This window comes from Manis javanica, chromosome 6, assembly GCF_040802235.1.
Source record: "Manis javanica isolate MJ-LG chromosome 6, MJ_LKY, whole genome shotgun sequence".
Lineage (NCBI taxonomy): Eukaryota > Metazoa > Chordata > Mammalia > Pholidota > Manidae > Manis > Manis javanica.
In genome coordinates, this window is record NC_133161.1 from 75507632 (window position 1) to 75527466 (window position 19835).

The 19835-nt window shown below is 32.2% G+C and overlaps 1 protein-coding gene across 5 annotated transcripts in view; it reads right to left on the reverse strand.

Moving 5' to 3' along the window:
• Window positions 1-258: 258 nt before the first annotated feature.
• DBF4 (DBF4-CDC7 kinase regulatory subunit) overlaps window positions 259-19835 on the reverse strand; it is a 28786-nt gene continuing 9209 nt past the window's right edge. For 2 of the 5 annotated variants that reach the window (XM_036990721.2, XM_036990717.2), the window contains exons 5-12: window positions 19480-19549; window positions 19188-19264; window positions 13275-13308; window positions 11970-12015; window positions 9428-9556; window positions 8878-8992; window positions 5816-5940; window positions 259-3827 (exon numbers count right to left, since the gene is read on the reverse strand). In XM_036990721.2, the coding sequence (XP_036846616.2) occupies window positions 2843-3827; window positions 5816-5940; window positions 8878-8992; window positions 9428-9556; window positions 11970-12015; window positions 13275-13308; window positions 19188-19264; window positions 19480-19549 (1581 nt within the window). In that variant the 3' untranslated portion in view covers window positions 259-2842. The remainder of the gene's footprint in view (window positions 3828-5815; window positions 5941-8877; window positions 8993-9427; window positions 9557-11969; window positions 12016-13274; window positions 13309-19187; window positions 19265-19479; window positions 19550-19835) is intronic. The other 3 variants (XM_036990720.2, XM_036990719.2, XM_036990718.2) reach the window with 3 other exon arrangements.

Consider the following 19835-nt stretch of genomic DNA (forward strand, 5'->3'; position numbering starts at 1 on the left):
TAATTTGGGCCCACTTAATCTTTCTTGGGCAACTTACTGTAGCAAACATTCTTTGACCTTTTAACAAGGCAGTCCCATTGGTCTAAGATCCAGTTAGCCGAAGTTTACATTATTATGCTTTAAAACCTTTCCATTTCCCACAGGAAGAGGGCTATCATCCTTACATTTCACTCTAATAAAACACAGCAGTAGGATGAACTGAAAAATGTAACATAAAACTTTCTTTGTTCTCAGATTGAATACATTAATAGAAATTGATAGTATTTAAATAAATATACCATTTATTAAGTATTTTAATATATTTTTAGATAGCAGAATAGTATTTACACATCCATCCTTCCACCAAAATGCCTTAAAAAAGAAAAACAACTAAATTTTCATCTGAAAACATTAAATAATCCCACATTTTCAGAAATAAGGATTCAAGTTCAATGGTTTTAGGTGTTTTACCGATATAAACTGGTTTTTTATTCCTCTTAAAAGTACGCATATTTTGCCTTGACATTCATTAGTTCTCTAGAATTTACACACATCAGAGTAACATTTACATATAGTTCCATAAATTATTTTAATAGATTTAATACTAATCTATGCATGCACAGAAATCACTGGCTTTAAAAACTACTTAAGATTCTTTTGACCTGTAAAATACACCTTTTGCTATTATCTTAGAAAAATAATTAATTAGTTACAAAACCACAGTTGTCTTTACTTCTGCTGTTTCTAGCTACTCCTGGAGAACTAGAGCCACCAACTTTGAAAGCTATACTGTCTGTTATACTTGCCTTAAAGTAAATTAGGGTGCCTTTCTTCTTTCCTAACACCTTTCAACTTCAGTATTCTTGGTATCGAAGAACTCAATTTATCATGCGCTTGCTGAGAATTGTCTATACACTTGGCAAAGTATGTCACTTTCTATCAAGCAAACCAAGTTTTCCATTTACCCTGCAATGGATCTTTGAAAAGTCCTACTTCTGAAGGTAACTTACTACATTAAAAATGAAATATCCTGTTGTGAACAAAAGCTGGGAACCAAACCACAAGTAAGTACTGTTAGAGAATTAAAAAACAAAAAATACCCTCTTCCAGGTAGACATGGCCCCAAAGGTACCTTGGGCAGGTGGCCACGCACTGTAGATAAAACCTCCCTGTGAGCACCACCTGCTGTGAGTTGAAGGCTGGATTACTACCTGCCCTCCTCTTCTTGGCTGGGTATTCATCTGCATGGCACAACCCAAACTTTACGTGGTGATCCTGCTACAATTTACAGCATTGTTCCAAATAAACTGAAAGCTAAGCTTTTCTTTTTAAATGTAAATACACATTATGAAGATCTTGGAGGACAGTATTTTAAAACTCTAGTATTCAAAATAATAGTTCAAAAATGGTGTCAAAATAAAGTTTAAAAACTTTTAACTATTGGAGGTGTTCAGCATGAGCCTTCTCCTTATTAAATTTAACTAAGACAAAATGACTCCAAACCACTGGGAGGGCAAACTGCTGCTCTGCAAACTGAAGAGATCATCACTCTAAACTCCAAGGATCATAGACCAAGTTTAAATATCTTTTAATTGTTTGGAAAACTTGGGGGAATACAGGTAGTACTGAGGGTGAAAAAAACCTACAAATAATTTCAAGTTTCATCTAGGTTTTTAGAAGGTTGGCTGTAATCACTGACATAGCTTCGCATATACACACACATCCATTTGTGACAGAAAATGCTACAGTAATTTACATTGGAAACAAGGGTTGTATGTATGCACATGAAAGGATATCTTGGTTATCCTACTTAAGGTAACAGCATGAACAATAAAGTTGTTGAAAAGCTAGTATTTCTCATGGATATTGTCCAAATGGTCAAAACAACACACACATCAAAGCATGGGAATACATTGGGAGCTATACAGGTTCTCAAAAAATGAAGACTGGTAATCAAAGTTGATTTTTAGTGATAACATATTCACATAATATTCAATTGCACTGATTTTTATTGTGAAAAATGTCTGTAGTTGTAAATGCCTCAATCCTGTAAGAATACTCAAAGGCAAATGCCTGTACCACCTACAGATATCAGCTAATAATTAGAGCCAAGACCCTGATTAAAGGCAATCCTTACATGTTTCAAAACTTTGATTTATAGTTCAATGCCATTCTTCCTTTCATTTCTGACACCAAATTAGGGAGAAAGAGTCATTTTGGAAGAAATTACTTCCAAAGGGAAATAATTAAGAACAGTGGAAAAATTACTTTATTCCATATGGTAGCCTGGTTAAGTTTTTCCTTCATGGCTGTTTACCCCTGTTTGTAAATACCCCCAGGCTATTTACAGATAACCTAACTCCTTAGTGCCAACATACTAGCGTGGTCCAACTAGGTTACCCTCAAGTGTCAAGTGTTTCTGGTAATGATTTCCAGAACCCAAACAGAAATTAATGCTTGTTTTCTATCTGTATGGAAATTAGGTTTTTAAAGGCAACATTGTTACCATGGGGTTCTATTTTAATAGACAATATAACTACAATATCCAAATTTATAATGCTAAATTTTGATATTCTGAGAATTTCACATATCTTTCAGTGACATAAAGCAAACATTACTATTTATAATAATTCTTAGTAAACAACTTTGAACATAGTATGTAAAATGAGTCACAAATTTATTCTACAATTTTCTGATAAGTATTCAGTTCTGTAGAAAAATGCAAACATCACCTTTATTGTTAATATTTACATTTGGTTCTGTAAACAAAGTTGGCAAAAAAAAAAACTTTAAGAATTTTTATACACGTGAAAATTTCAAGAATTATCATCTTCATCATTTCTGAAAGGTATTTCTAAAAACTCTAAAAGCCAGTAAATGTAGAAGTTGAAGGAGAAGAGATAAACGCTGACAACAGATTATTTGAATTTTCTTCTTCCCAAATATCTAAAACATCACATACACCACTGTTTTCGGGGTAGCTTGTGAAACCCAAAAATTCTGACTTCTCTTCACTAGTCTGAAATAAGTCCAGTAGAGATTGTACTGGTGAACTACAAATTCTGTTTTCTTCTTGGGTAATAAGAAATTCAGTTCTTTTATCTAATTCCACATTTGGTTCCAGATTTTCTTTTTTATTTCTTCTTAATAATATTTTCACTTTCCGATGAATTTTACCAGAAGGTAAACAATCCATATTCTTGATGTCACATTCATTGGGATTCTCAGGAGGACTATGGGATGGAGTCTTTGACTGAATGGTTAGGTGCTCTGGTGAACTGTTTATTGCTAATAGACCAGAATCACAACCAAATATTGAATGAAGATCTATTTCTTTCAGATCCTTTGCTGGAAAAAGTATAGTATCTGACTTTTGTTTTGGTTGAGATGCATTATTATCCATATTAAAATCAGAAACTTGTATAGATGTCTGTTGTCTACATGGATAGTGATCTACCCTTAGTTTTAAGTCATTTTCACTTATAATTAATTTATGTTCAGAAACATCAATAAGAATGCATCCCTGTTTATTTTTAGATGGAGGCAGATGTGTAAAATTTTGTTTTAAGTCATTTTCAGCTGGATTTAACATGGAACACATATTAGCTGTTTTCTCATCAAGTTCTCTTAATTCACTTGAAGGGTAGGGGATGCATTCTGAAATAAACACAATCTTTTGTTCAGGTTCCTGGGTTTCTTTATACAGGAAATTCTGCTCGATCACCTGTACATTATTTTCCCTGAAGTCTTTCTGAGAAATACATTGCAATTCTAGCTTTTCTTTTGGTTCAGACTTTTCCAGGACATTTGTAGTAATAGGAGAAAGGGATCCAATACTGTATTTTATTCTTTATAGGACAAAAAGAAAAGAAAATCAAAATTTGTGATAAAACTCCTAAGCAGTTAAAATTAAATTAGTAAAACTACTTTATAAAAACTACTTTTAAAACTCCAACTTAGAGAATTACAAAAATACAGACAACTTAGTATTTAGCTGAGTTTACTTCAGATGTTTTAAAAGTTAATAACTTTACAGGTATAGCCGAGATCTCTAGTGTACCCCTCTTCTTATCCATATTCTTTCTCTTCCTCCCAGTACTAACCAGTATCTTGAATTTGGTGTTTAAAGTACTTTTAACTATATAAATCAAAAGAATTTCTAACTACTCCTAATTTTGTTTTCATTATCCTGAAAAATTTCACAACTTCTGTGTTTCAATTTACATACATGTTCTCTTCATTTTACTTGGCAATGTGGAGAATAAGGCTTAACTGGAAATCTGAGGCAGAAACATTCATTAACTTATTTATATTTAAATATAACATATCTACTATCATAGTGAGCCAGAAACTTGGTATCTTTAAATTTCTAAAGATGACAAATTAGTAATCCTTAAATTCACACACATATTTGACGTGAAACCCTCATGGAGTCTTCTTTATATCCTTCCAATGTTAGTTTGTATAATACAATCCTAAATTATGTAACAAATAGAAAGAAACTTAACAGCTCACTAGATGTTTTATGTTATACATATCATAGATAACACAGAGAAATACAGAATTTTGCCTGCCCCTTCAAAATCAGAATGATTCCTTTTGTTATTTATTTTGTTTATACTTTCACTTAAGATTCCTCTTGAACAAATGGAGGATAACAAATGAAAAACACTAGTCCAACACTGCTCTTTCCTTTAAAGTCTAGAGAGATGTTTAGGTGACTTATCCATAAGAAATAAAAATTGTGCAGATAATACTAAAATAACTGATTAAGGAATAACTAGTTTACGCATTAGTAATAGTTCAGAATTTTGCTGCAGATTGAGGTTTTAGGGAATTCTAAATTCTTACAGTAGCCCACAGTTTTAGTAGCTGGAAGTATGCCTCTTCTCCAAATAACATATTATTAAATCAGTCATGCACGACTATTCTGAATGTTAAGAGAAATAATGAGGTTTAGGAACTATTCTACCTAGATAAGTCAAAAAGCTTTCTCATTAATTTTCAGAAGCTGTAGCTCATTATTTATTTACTCATCTTCTTCATGCCTTAAGATTAGTCTAAAAACATGTAAGGCCTGAAGAGCCTACTGAGTCGCCATCAATTCTAGGAAAGCATTTCCTTTCACTTTAGATTTATGGGACACAATCTAACCAGGATCATTCTGTCAGTGTGCAGTTATTGTACACTAAGCAGCACTGACTTCACACTTTAAAAGTCCTGTCAGTACTTTTAGTAAATATCATTAGCAAGTAAAGTTTAAGCTAAAATATTTAGTGAAAGTATTAAAAAGGCTTAACAGAATTAAGTAGAGGAGGGTTTCTTAAAGCCTTAAGATTCAAAATTCTACCTTTTTTAGTCTACATAGATGATAAACTTCATTTTTTAGATCAGGTATTGAAAAACTATGTATTAGCACACAGACCAAATGTAGTCTAGTCTGACATGCTTTTCTAAATAAAGTTTCATTGGAATATAGCCACACCCATTTGCTTAAATATTGTCTGTGGCTGCTTTTACTGTACAGTGGGCAAAGCTGAATGCTGAACCAGAGATCCTATGGTTCACAAAGCCTAAAATACTTATTACCTGGCTCTTTATAGAAAAAGTTTGCCAACTCCTCTTTAAGGTATAAAGCCAAAAAAATCCTTAAGGTAATCTAAGGTAAGCACTTTTGGTAGTAGAGGAAGAGGGAGAGAAGAAAGAAGTAATTGGTTCTTAACCATATGTACATCCTGAAAATACATATTCCAAGAAGAGGAAACTTTGGATTTATTCTTAGTTTAAGAAAATTTTAATATTCTGGTAAAATTTAAAACTTAGGTTGATAAATTACCTTTTCTTTTTAGGCATGTCCCTTTCATATTCCACGAAGTCAAAAATTAACTTAGATACTATATCATCAACAACTTGATAGTGATTACTCTGTGCAAAGTTTTTGTGTTGCTCACTTAGAAGATGCTAAAACAGAAAGCATATAAATCATAAAATTATATTTTTAAACCAACAGAGAGTTTTGTTGTTGTCCTTCAGGCTTTCTAATATTTTCATGCCCCTAAAATTAGGATTCTAGTAACTACTCCAAAGAAATATCCTTTACTAGAACTTCAAAGGATGTTAAGAAGTAAAATAAACTTGTGATAAACCACTACAACTACTTTGGTTTTCAAAGTCTTCCATTTTTAAAGAGCAAAGTTAAGTACTAACTAATTAGTCAAGTACTAACTAATTATTGGTTTCAATGGAACTGAAAACAAATGAACTCTGATAAGGAAGATAAGGAAGAAAAACAATAGTGACACTTAACATTCAGAGTGTGCTAATATTTTTGAAAACACTTTTCCCTTTACTATTTTATCTTATCCTTAAACAATTGCCACCAAGTAAAGTGGAGCTTACTTGTGAATGAAATGTTATAATTTAACATACAAGACTTCAAAATAAGAATTTGGGAAGGTAGATTAAACAAACAAATGAAGCAGAATGAATGCTGTGAAGTATAAAAAAAGAAAAGATTCATCAATGAAGAACACATTTGAGAATGAGCAAGTTAAGTGCTAACAAGGGAGAATACGGACAAGTTATTCTCAATCAAGAGTGTTCAAAAAGAAAAGTAAACAAGTTCAGTATACTGGGATAAAAGTCACAGGAAACCAAGCTTCTTCTGAGTAGATGGAATCTCCAGGTTAATTTCTGTCACCTGTCTCTCAGTTGATCACAGAATTGTGTATAGAAGCCAATACAAAGATGATCATGGTAAAACCTAATTTCTGTTTCCCTAGTTTCATAACATTTTAACTTGGGATGATCTGACTGTATTTCCAAAACAAAATTCTTCAGTGGTTATAAAAAACATAGTATTCTAGAATATGTATGTATTCCTTCCTTACTTGCAAACTTACCATATTCAAATTCCATATGCCGAGTAATGTTAAACAAATGAGAAAGATTAAAAAATTTTTTTTAAATTAGCTCTAATAGTTCAGATTCAGTTTATTCATGTTCTTGGAAAAATAATTTATTAACTGAAATAAATTAAGAACATAAGCTCCAACTTTTATGTAGTTCCCCTCTACTTCTGCCTAACTCTTACTAATCCTTCAAGCAGTTGAACCTTCTATGTGCCTTGTCCTATGGTTAAGTACCCTCTTTATTTATTACCATTGTACTTTATTTCATGTCACCTTTGAAACACTCAGCCCACTTGCAAATACCTATTTTACATCTATCTTCTGTGTCAGACCATAAGATATATAAAGAGTAGAGAATATATCTGCCATGTTTGTTGCTTAATATACAGTAATCAAATTTGTTAAATGAATGTCCTGGTACAGATGAAACTGAATCACTGAGAAATCCTAAGATTCAAAAAACAAAAGACATTTTTTTTATTCTTACCAACTAAAAAAGTACACACAAAAAACTGTAAAAAATAAAATGATTTAAAAATATCTACCCCAACACCTACTTTCACTAATTTTCCTTCACTGTGGCAACTAATGGCCAAGGATTTCACTTTTTACTCCATCACTTTCTGAGTATCAAATTAGGATAACAATCTGATATGAAGAAAAGCATCTATTCTAGATTTTTCTACTGCAAAGGCAGCAAAGTAAAAGTTCAGGACCAATAAATAATTGAAATTTCAAAAAGGTTTTTTGGGAATGTGAAATATTTCTGAGACAGTTGAGCTTCTGATTAAAAATAATTTTAAGCTAACCATGTTCTGTTCCTTTATTATACAAACAAAACAGAAAAAAACTATACAAAGCACTAATAAATTTTGGGCTATAAACCAAACTTCAATTTAGAGTATGAAGGCAGAGTTTATGAATCAGACATTTAAAAATATTCTTTCTCCTTAACTCTTCCATCTTCTACCAAAACTAAGCAACAAAACTGTCTACTATTTTCAAAATTAACAATTCCAATAATAACTAACATTTATAATAAACCTAAGTACCAGGAACTGTTCAAAGTCACACAAACAAGAAGCCAGGATTCAGACATGGCAGCCTGGATTCAAAGCTCTTGCTTTTTAAAAAAATCAGTTTACAAATTCTAACAGTTGCCATCTTTAAAACGGTCTCTTTGTCCACTACACCCTTCCAACTATTCCATTTCTCCTTCTGTTGCTTCAAAGAATTGTCTTCACTTCCTTCTCATCCTCCCATTAGTAAATCACATATCCGTTTTTTATTACTCAGGCCTGAAATACTGCAGTCACTCTTACTCCTCATCTTCTCATTCCCAACATCCAACTCATTAGCAAATTTTCTTGGCTCCACCTTTAAATTATATCCACAATCTGACCATGTCTCATCACTTCTACAAATACTACTTAGTCCAGGCCACCATCATCTATTCTTTCAATCCATCAGTGAGTTTAATTTAGTACTTCTGCATTGCTTATTTCATTATTCACATGTCTTATTACCTCACTTACTCAAGTGTCTCTACTCAAGTATCACCTTATCAGTTAAGCATTCCTTATCAAGTCTAAATAGACAACATCTGAATTCCTGCTTTACATTTTCTCCTAGGTACTGATCTAATCACTAATACTCTCTAAATAATTTTGTTATTCTTTTATCCTATGGTTTTCTATATCTTTCTCCCCCTGCATAGAATATAATCTTTACAAGGGAAGGGAATTGGTCTCTTGCTCAATGGTGTTCACCCAGAACAATGACTTGCACATAGTAGGTGCTCAGTAAATATTTGTTGAATGAATGAATAGAAATTATTTCTCAATATACATTTTCCCTTTCTTAAAATTTAAGATAATTTTACTGAAATATATATTAGTTAATTATCACAATAATAAGCTAAAATTTAAGCAGCAAATATTATTCATAGTTTCTGAAATATCAACCCCTAATATAAAATGACATTTACAGTTTCAAGATCATCATATTTCTGCAGACAGCATTCACAATATCCTTTTTTTTTCTTTTCTTTCAGCTGGAGTTGAACTGGGATTCCACCACATTTATCGCCATCTGTCCAGATTCTGATAAAAATATGGCAAAAGAATTAACTGAACATAATAATTATAGTCCCCACTTATCAAATAGTATCTGCCATAATTTGCATAGAGATTTATCATGCTTTTAACCATATTTCCTTTTTAATATATTGAGAGGCAAACTAAGAATGTAACGATTATTCTGGAGAATACTTCAGATCACTTAAGAGAAACAACACATTTTAATTATTTGTAAATATTTTCAAATCCCTCCCCCCCAAACTACCTGAGTGTCTAAATGTGACACACTTTAATTAGAAGAGATTCAGACTTCAAATATAGTAAAAGGGCATCAAAAATTTACAGGGGGAAAACCATAATAGTGATTAGAAACACACATACACCCAGCCATGGCATTAAATTAATTAGTTTAAATGTTGGTTTTAAAAGAATAAAAATTACTTGAAGGTATATACCTACCTTGGTTTAACCTGAGTTTGCTTTTGGATGCTGGATGGCTTATCTACATCAAAGGGACTGCAGGGCTTCTGAATAGAATAATTTATAAAAGGCATATTGGTCAGCTGAAGATAAAATGGCCTATAAAGTCTAAAAGAATAAAAAGACAAATACATGAGATTCCTTATGATGTAAAAAAACATGTTTTAAGTCTTATATTTAAAAATCATGTAATTCATCTGGAACCTGAAATCAGTAACAGAAATCAGTTTGGCTTCCCTTCCCAATTCTATTCTATTTCTATTAGAATAGTCCTAAGTAGGACTATTACTTTTCTTAACATACAAAAAAAGTTTTTAAAAGTTATGGTAAAATACATAAAAAATCTTAACCATTTTTTAAGTGTACAATTCAGTCACATTAAATACATTCACAATGCTTTGCGACCATTAGCACCATCAATCTCTAAAACTCTTTTCATCTTTCAAAACTGAAACTCTATACCCATTAAACAGTGACCACCTATTCTCCCTTCCTGTCAACCCCTGGCAACCACTATTCTACTTTCTGTCTCTATGAATTTGACTAAGTACCTCATTAGGTAGAATCATGCAGTATTTTTTCTCTTATTTCACTTAGCATTATGTCCTGACAGTTTATCCATGTTACAGCATGTTTCAGAATTTCATTTCTTTTTAGGCTGAATAATATTCCAGAGAGAGAGAGAGAGAGAGAGAGAGAGAGGGAGGGTGTGTGTGTGTGTGCGTGTGTGTACACACACACCTCTTGGCTATTGTGAATAGTGCTGCTATTAGCATGTATGTGAAGTTATCTCTTTGAGACCCTGCTTTCAATTCTTTTGGATATATAACCAGAGTGGAACTGCTAGATCATATGGTAGTTCTAATGTTGTGAGGAACCTCCATACTGCTTTCCATAGCAATTACATCACTTTACAATCCCACCAATAGTGGACAAGGGTTCCAATTTCTTCACAAACACTTGTTATTTTGTTTCTTGGATAGTTGCCATCCTAACAGGTATGAGGTGACAAAGATATCTCACTGTGGTTTTGATTAGCATTTCTCTGATAATTAGTAATGTTGAACTTGTTTTCATATATTTGTCGGCAATCCATAAATTTTGGGAGAAATGTCAAATCATCTGGTCATTTTTTAATCTGGTCATTTGATTTTTCTATTTTTCATTATTAGATGTCTGATTTACAAATATCGTCTCCCATTCCATGGTCATTTGATTTTTCTATTTTTCATTATTAGATGTCTGATTTACAAATATCGTCTCCCATTCCATGCATTGCCTTTTCACTTTGGTGTACAGAAATTTATAATTTTGGTGTAGTCAAATTTATTTTTTTAATCTTTTGTCACTTGTCGTTTTGGTGTATTTATCTATGAAATCACTGCTAAATCCAATGTCAAAAGCTTTTCCCGTTTTCTTCCAAGGGTTTTATAGTTCAAGGTCTTTGATCCATGTTGCATTAATTTTGCACATGGTATATAATTTGCATATGGATATCTATTTTTCCCAATAGTATTTGTTGATCTTGGCATCCTTGTCAGTAATCATTTGACCATACATGAACAGATTTATTTCTGAGCTCTTTATTCTATCCATTGGTCTATACATCTGTCTTTAACACCAAGGTGCCCTGATTACTGTAGCTTTGTATCAAGTTTTGAAATCAGCAAGTGTAGACTTCCAACTTTATTCTTCCTATTCAAGATTGTTTTGGTTGTTCAGGGTTCCTTGAGGTTCCATATGAATTTTAGGATAGACTTTTCTCTTTCTGCAAAAAAAAGTCACTGGGTTTTGATAGGGATTGCACTGAATCTGTAGATCACTTGATGGTACTGACATCTTAACAATAAAATATGTAGTCTTCCAATCGCTGAACATGGGCTGTCTTCCCATTTATTGGTACCTTCTCTAGGCCTAATTCTGAATTGCGTTTTTTCCTCCACAGTATCACATTTCATAAAAAGAATTTAATACATCTTTGTGAGCACCTGAGAATTAATAAATCATACATGTCTAAATGAGTAACTAGAACATCAAGAGAAAGCTAATTCTCCCATGCCAAGGTAATTTACTTACATCTGTAGTACACTAAGACTATCCTATAAAACTTAAGAAAAAGCTTAGAAAAAGTACCAAAGTAGATGTTATACACAGATTTTGTATTTTCAAAATAGTACCAATAATTTGTTTCACAAATGTATAAGCAATCTTTACATAGTACTTCCAAATCATATAGTACTACACTTAGCCAGATAATGGTTATTTGCCATACTAAAGAGCTGGTCTTGTGATTGCTCTAAACTAGATATTTCAAGGAACTATTATCTATAACATATTGAAACTAACTTCAGTCCTTGAGCACAAATTAATTAATGCAACTTTCTGTAACTTGTGCCACACGTGTATTAGTTTAATATAAATCTAACTTAAAGGAACCTAACAATATTAGTGGAGGTACTTTAATTAGATTTTCTCCTTTAGTATTGTACTTAAATCAAACAGATTGAACTTAGATACTTACTGGCTCACATCTTCCACCTTTACAAAAGGCTTTTTGAGTCTACCTGCTTAAGAACATACAAAACATGACATTAGATACAAATCCGGGAGTGGGAGGAAATTATGCAGATTTTCCTGACTTACAAAGAGGTTACATCTCAATAAACCCATCATAAGTTAAAGATACCCTAAGTTGAAAATGCATTTAACACACCTAATCTACCAAACATCAAAGCTTAGGTTAGCCTACCTTAAATGGGCTCAGGACATTTATACTAGCCTATGGTTGGGCAAAATCATCTAAAAGCCTATTTTATAATAAAGTGTTGAATATTTCATGTCATTTATTGAATACAATACTGCAAGTGAAAATCAGAATGGCTGTATGGCTATAGATGGTTGTTGAGGGTATGGGCTCATCACCCTTGTGATGAGGTGGCTGACTGGGAGCTTTGGCTCACTGCCACTGTCCAGCATCATGACAAAATATCATCTTTCACATTGCCCAGGATAAGATAAAAATAGAAAATTTGAGGTATGGTTTCTACTAAATGTGTATAACTTTCGCACTATCATAAAGTCGAAAAACTCTAAGTGGAACCATTTTATGTCAGGGATCTTCTGTATCCATTATCTATTTCCATATGAAGTTTTAAGCATCAGGTGATTTTACATATCAACCCCTTTCCAAAATAACAGAAGTTCTGTCTATATTCTGAGATTCTTAAAGTGAATCAATCTCCCAAAGGAGCTATGAATAGAATTCAGGAGAATTCTAAGCTAGAATGAGGAAAAAATTCAACTTTCATTTTTACTAGTACCTAACTGGAATTTAAAATTTCCTCCAATTATGCATATAATCAATAGGATCACAGTAGTATTAATAGTGCCTATAATTTTGATACTAATTGAAACATTTTCATAGCATATTAGTTATTACAGATGTCTCGAAGCATCATTTATTTTTGCTCATCACTTCAAAATTACAGTAGCAATTAGAATCACTACCAGAAATTGTTTTTAATGTGTAATAAAATCAACTATATCATTATTTTATAGTTTAAAATATTCTGAAAACTAAATTTAATATAGGTAACTCTTATAAATCTATTGATTTTTTTTTAATGTTTTTAAAAACATTATTCTAAGAAGGGGTCCACAGGCTTCACCAAACTGCTACAAGGTCCCACATTCTAAAAATGGCCAAGAACTACTAAATTAAGTCATTTAAAGGGTTGTCTACATTATTTCTTAGAAGATTTTTATATGATTTGTTCTATTTTTCTAAAAGCAAGCCAAACACAGTTAAAAATATCAAAATACTTACTTCTTGCTCTCTGTGTGCCAATACCTCTTTTTCCCTTTAAAAAAAAGAAAAAAATAACTGGTGAAAAAATGCAGTGAAATGTGCTGGGTTTAAAAGTACAGTGAAAACAACAAATGCAATTGCTCAATATCCTCAAGATAAAAAAACCATATAGGGAAAGAACTATATATAAGAAGGGTGATTATTCCATCTTTGCAGGACAAAAAAAGAGAAAAACTTGCTTTTAAAAATCAATTCAAGGAATTCTACTTCTAGGAATTTACCCTAAGAATGCAGGAGCCCAGTTTGAAAAAGACATGTGCACCCCTATGTTTATCGCAGCACTATTTACAATAGCCAAGAGATGGAAGCAACCTAAGTGTCCATCAGTAGATGAATGGATAAACAAGAGGTGGTACATATACACAATGGAATATTATTAAGCCGTAAGAAGAAAACAAATCCTACCATTTGCAACAACATGGATGGAGCTAGAGGGTATTATGCTCAGTGAAATAAGCCAGACAGAGAAAGACAAGTATCAAATGATTTCCCTCATCTGTGAAGTATAGGAACAAAGCAAAAACTGAAGGAACAAAACAGCAGCAGACTCACAGAACCCAAGAATGGACTAATAGTTACCAAAAGGAAAGGGACTGGGGAGGATGGGGGCAGAGGGGTAAGCATGGGGGTGGTAGTGGGAGGAGTGGCATGGGGAAAGTAGTAACACAGAGAAGACAAGTAATGACTCTATAGTATCTTACTATGCTGATGGACAGTGACTGAAATGCGGTATGTGGGGGGAACTTGATAATCGGGGGAGTCTAGTAACCATAATGTTGCTCATGTAATTGTATATTAATGATACCAAAAAAAGGGAGCAAAATATATAAATAAAAATCAATTCAACCAAAGATATGAAACAATGATAACTCAAAAGTTAAAGGATTTTAGTCATTGGTAAGGAATTTAGTAATACAAGCTCACACTTTTCCAATATGGGCAACAAATACCTTGCATTCTATCTCTAATTCTTTTTGTTTTCACAGAAAGGTATCAACCAGTGTGGAAAAGGTACAGTTGATGAAATAATCTATAAACAGTCAATATAAATTATTTTTATGCTCTCATTCAGTAAAACTTTTATGATAAACTTAACAAAGGAATTATTAAAAAATTTATTATAGTCAGTCAATTCCAGTCAAGATTGACCATATTGGTCAATCAATCTCACTGATTACAACTAAAAACTCTGGACAAAATACAGGAAACAACCACCTGTGGACTGAAAAGTACACAAAACCAGGCGCATTGTAGGAGGAAGTCAAGCTTGGAGAGGCTCCTTTTAAGGAGCCTAAGTTTCCCATTTCCCATTCCCCACTTCTCTTGCAATGTTACCTCTATAGTCACAGAGTTGGCAGCAGTAGTGGAGCCAGTGGCTAAAACTCCTATATAAATCCCATCTCTCTGGCTAGAAAGAGCCAGAAAAGAGGCTCCTGCAGTCCAAAGAGTACAAAGGGAATCCCTGTTATTATTTCTTCTTTCTTTTCTCCCACAGTTTTACCCTGAGGGGAAGCCCCAGTTACAAAACTGCAATTGTAAAGGTGCCACAGACAGCTAAAATTGAGAAACCGTAACTTTCTCAAAACAGAAACTAGGAAAAGGTCACTGTAAACTGGAGAGTGAAGGGTAAACTGTAGAGCAGCCAGCTGGAGAAGGGGATCCATAACTCCCTGGATAAGCCCATATAACTAACAGGCTTACTTCAAAGGCTGACCTCTAAGCTGCATATGCTAAGGACAGACCCCACGCAGCATAGCAAGGGCTTTCAAAATGAAACCAAGATTTAAATCACTGCCCAAGTCTTGGACTAATCTTGAGAGGTGCATATGTAGAACACACAGAAAACTGCATACAAGTCTTTGAAAATGGAAACTGAGATTAGAACTGCCACCTACAGAAACTGAGACAACCGCTAAGTTTGAAAAAAATTAGATGACTGGCTACTAAAACAATGACAGCAAAAACAACAAAATCAGTTCTTCAGAGTATTATAATAGATCTGCAGTCTACATAACATAAATTTTACAGTATCTAATGTACAGTAAAAAATTATGACATAATAAGAACCAGAAAACACAGTCAATTCTTGAGGGAAAAGACAAGTCAGATGCCAACCCCAAGGTGTTCTGGATGTCAGAATTATCAGAAAAAGACTTTAAAGTAAAAATAAAAATACACTAAAATGCATGGAAAGATAAAAATTTCTCAAGTGGAAATTGTAGAAATGAAAAATACAATTTGAAATACAGAATTTACTGAGTGGTCTTAATAGCAGAATGAAATATCAGTATACTTGAAGACAGATGAACAGAAATATTCAATTAAAAAACAGTAAAAATAAAATACTGGAAAGAAAAATGAACAGGGACCCAACAAGTTGTATTCTAGCTATAATTAATATTAAAAGGTCTAACATCACTGTTGCTGGCGTTGTAAAGAGAATGAAAAAAAATTTCAATGAAATAATAGCCAAACTTTACATAAATTTACAGATTCAAGAAGCTAAGTGAACAGCAAATGTAAACATAATGTAAACAAAATGTAATAAAATGTAAATATGAACAAAAATGCAAACATAAACTTACAGATTCAAGAAGTTCAGTGAATAGCAAAGAGAATAATCTCTAAGTAAACCATGCCTAGTTATATCACAATCAAAATGCTGAAAACCAAAGATAAAGAAAAATCTTGAAAGCACATAGAGAAAAAATGATCATTACATATAAGGGAACAACAATTAGAATGTACACTTTTCATCAGAATCCACCAAAGGCAGAATACAGCTCTAGAATACCCATAAAGTGCTGAACGAAAGAACTGTAATTCGTAATTCTTTATCCATTGACGGTATCTTGCAGAATGAAGGTGAAATAAAGACGTTCTCACATTGAGGAAAATAAAGAAAATTCATTGCTGACAAATCTGCTCTTAAAAAATGCTAAAGAAGTTCTTCAGGCTAAAGGAAAATAGTTAGCAGAGGGAAACCTCTAACTTCAGGGATGAAGAAACAGCAAATGAAGAGAGTTAACATCTAGCTAAATAAGACTATTTTCCTCCTCTTAAGTTTTTCAATATGACTTTTTCAAGCAAAAGGATAATACTGGTAGGTTTTTCAATATATGCAGATGTAATCAAAATAACTACACCATAAAGACTGGTGGGGGGAGGAGAGGTAAAAAGCTCAAAAAGTTTTAAGACTTCTATATTTTATTTGAAGCACGTAACATATTAATTCTAAACAGACTATGAAAGATTACCTATATGTATAGTTTAAATCCTAGAGCAACCACTAAAATAAAACACAAAACAAAAATGAAGAAATAAAACCAAAAAAGCCAACAGATCTTAAAACAATCTGAAAAGCAGCTGGAAAGTGAGAAACAGGAATAAAATACACAGATCATCCACAAAAAAACCAGTAGTAGTACCTTGGCAGGCCTAAATTCGATGGTATCAATTATTAAGTATAAATCACTAAAATATACCAATTAAGAGATTGCCAGATTTGATAAGAAGACTTTTTACTGTCTACAACAAACACATTTTAAATATAAAGTCATAGGTAATATTAAATGTAAAGGGAACCAAAAAGATACACCATGTAAACACTAACCAACAGAAAGCTGGAGTGGCTATATCATGTCAGACAGAGTCAACTTCAGAACGAGGAGCACTAATCTAACAAGGACAGACTGGGACATTATATGATAAAAAGTCCAATTCACCAAGAAGACATAAGACTTATTAGATGTATACATGCTTAACAAGGCTCAAAATACATGAATAAAAAAACGATAGAACTGAAAGGAAAAATCCACAAATCCACAATATATCTGGCAACTTCTCTCTCAGTAATGCCTAGAACAAGACAGAAAATCAGTATGGATACAGAAGACCTGATTAATACTATCATCCAACTTGACCTATTTAATATTTAAAATCTATAGCACATTACACCCATTAACAGCATAATATATATATATTTTCCAATTTGCACTAAAATAAACTATATATTGGGCAATATAACAAATGACAAACTTAAAAGAACAATGTGTGAAATCATATAAATTATGTACTCTGACCTTAACAGAATTAAAACAGCAATCAGTAACAAAGGTATCTGGAAAATCGCAAATTTGAAAGCAAATGATATACTTCTACATAACCAACAGGACAAAGAATAGGTGGTAAGAGAAATTTTTATGTATTTTCAATTGAATCAAGATGAAAACCAGTATCATTAACAGGAACTCTTATTCATTGCTGCTGGGAATATAAAATGGTACAGACATTTAGGAAGACAGTTTGGTAGTTTCTTGCAAAACTAAACATACTATTACTGTACAATCCATCAATCATGCATACCCTTGGTATTTACCCAAATGAATTGAAAGCTTACACACTGTTCAGCAGATTTCAATTAATTTGCAAAAATTAATCAGTTCACAAAAATTTGGCAACAGGCATTTGGAACTTTTTTTACTTGTAAATAAAACACCCAAACAAATGAAGTATATACAGTCTTACTTTACTATCTGTCATATAATTCGATCATTTTGCTCTCTGCAAATTGTTCATCTTATATAAATATGAATTTATTAAAAATGTAAAATTCATAGACTTCATGAATCTTCACATATAAAATGCATATATGGGGCAGCTATGATGTTTCTTATTAAAAATTATGTTTAAGATCGTTCAACAGTCATTGTCCAATATTCTTTACTGGCAACCAGAGGATCTTTCCCAAATGTCTATCCAACCTAATTATTGTATTAATAATCTCTCAGTAATTTTCCAAACACTTTAAGATAAAATCTAACTTCTTTATACAGTGTACAAGGGTCCTATTTAAAGTTGCTGATTTTTTCAACTTCATTTGTCATTCTCTCACTCAATCATCGTTTTATTATACCACAGAAAATTTCTAAAACATGTCAGTCTATTTATGGCTTCATGTCTTTATATACTCTATAAAATTTATTTTCTTTTCAGAGTCTAGTCATTTAAGGATTGAGTAAAGAAAAAGCAGATGAAATATGAGTACAATGAGAAACCTAGGAGATGAGACGAGCTCTAGAAGAAAACAGGTAAATTCAAAGAACAAATGGACTGTAGCTGAGAGAACCAATATGACTGGTTTTAAAATGTGTTAATTTGATTTGGCAAATTGGTCAGTAGTTTTATACCTCATAAACTGAAGAGTAAATGGGATGTATAAAAGTGGAGATTTGAGAAGTTTGGAGGATATAAAGACTGGGTAGTATTTAGGTAGGGAAGAGAGATCAAGGATGTTTTACTGTATATTTTAGAGGATGGACAAGGCTTGATTTTGTCCACAGGTGTCAAGGAGGCCTAGTAAAAAAGGTGAGAGACTGAAGATATGGGAACATTAGGTCTAACAGACTGCAATGCCCAATGCGTTATTTAACAAATTTTTAGGTCAGACCAGAACAATCATATTAAATAAGATTTTATTATATCACCATCTAAAGCAGTTGGGAAGTATATTTCCTCTTTATGTTTCCAAAAGGAGTATATTCTATATATTAGAAACTTCTCATTTGATAAGCTAATTGTAGTATTTTCCATGAAAATGAACAAAAGTATCTTATAAATCAGCAGCAAGAAAAAGAAAACAAAAAAACTTATGTTACTATCCCAGAAACAACTTTTACCTCATGAGTAAATACTAAAGTTAAATTATATACAATTTATTCAAATAATAGAAACATGCATACAGTCCACACAGGCTTACCACCAGGATATTCTGTCAATATATTTTCTACTAGGCAAGAAAAATTTACAGATAAATAAATAAAAACCAAGTTAATCACTTAAGTAATTTAAAAAGAATGGAAAATTACATACGGTATCTCTTACAGAAGTACTTGATTTCTTGAGTAAATACAACTCTTTTTTCTTTTGTTCAATGTAGTATCTTATGTCTTTATTAAAAGAAAGAAGGGTTTAAGATTAGTATTTATCTTCAGAGTTAAAGATTGTTATTTTCTTATAAATAAATATACTAAATTTGGATGAAAGAATTACCATTATAGGTATCTCGCATTATTTTAATTCTCACTATGTAAAATTAAGAACCAAAGGACAGAAATCGATACTTTTAACAAATACTGTCAATAAACAATAATAAAATCCTTACCATCAATATGAAGAATTTTCACTCCCCATGATAAGGCATTTGACAATATACTATTTGAAGGAATAAAATCCTGTAAAATAAAAAAGTTTAAGTTTTTCTGGGAAATTACTACTTTAAATGAGCTACTTTAATCATTTGAAGCTTAATGTCATGAGGTAGTTATTCAGAAGAGATCTTATAGTTACAATAGCAATGAGTACATCAGTTTTTTTTCTTCTGAAATCAATCTGCTTAATGTATTTCCATATTCTTGATAATTAATTCACTCTAGCCTTAGAGTTAAGTTTTAAGAAATTATATTTCATTTAAAAATGCAAAAATGCCACAAGCTTAGAAATCTCCAGTAGTATTTTAAA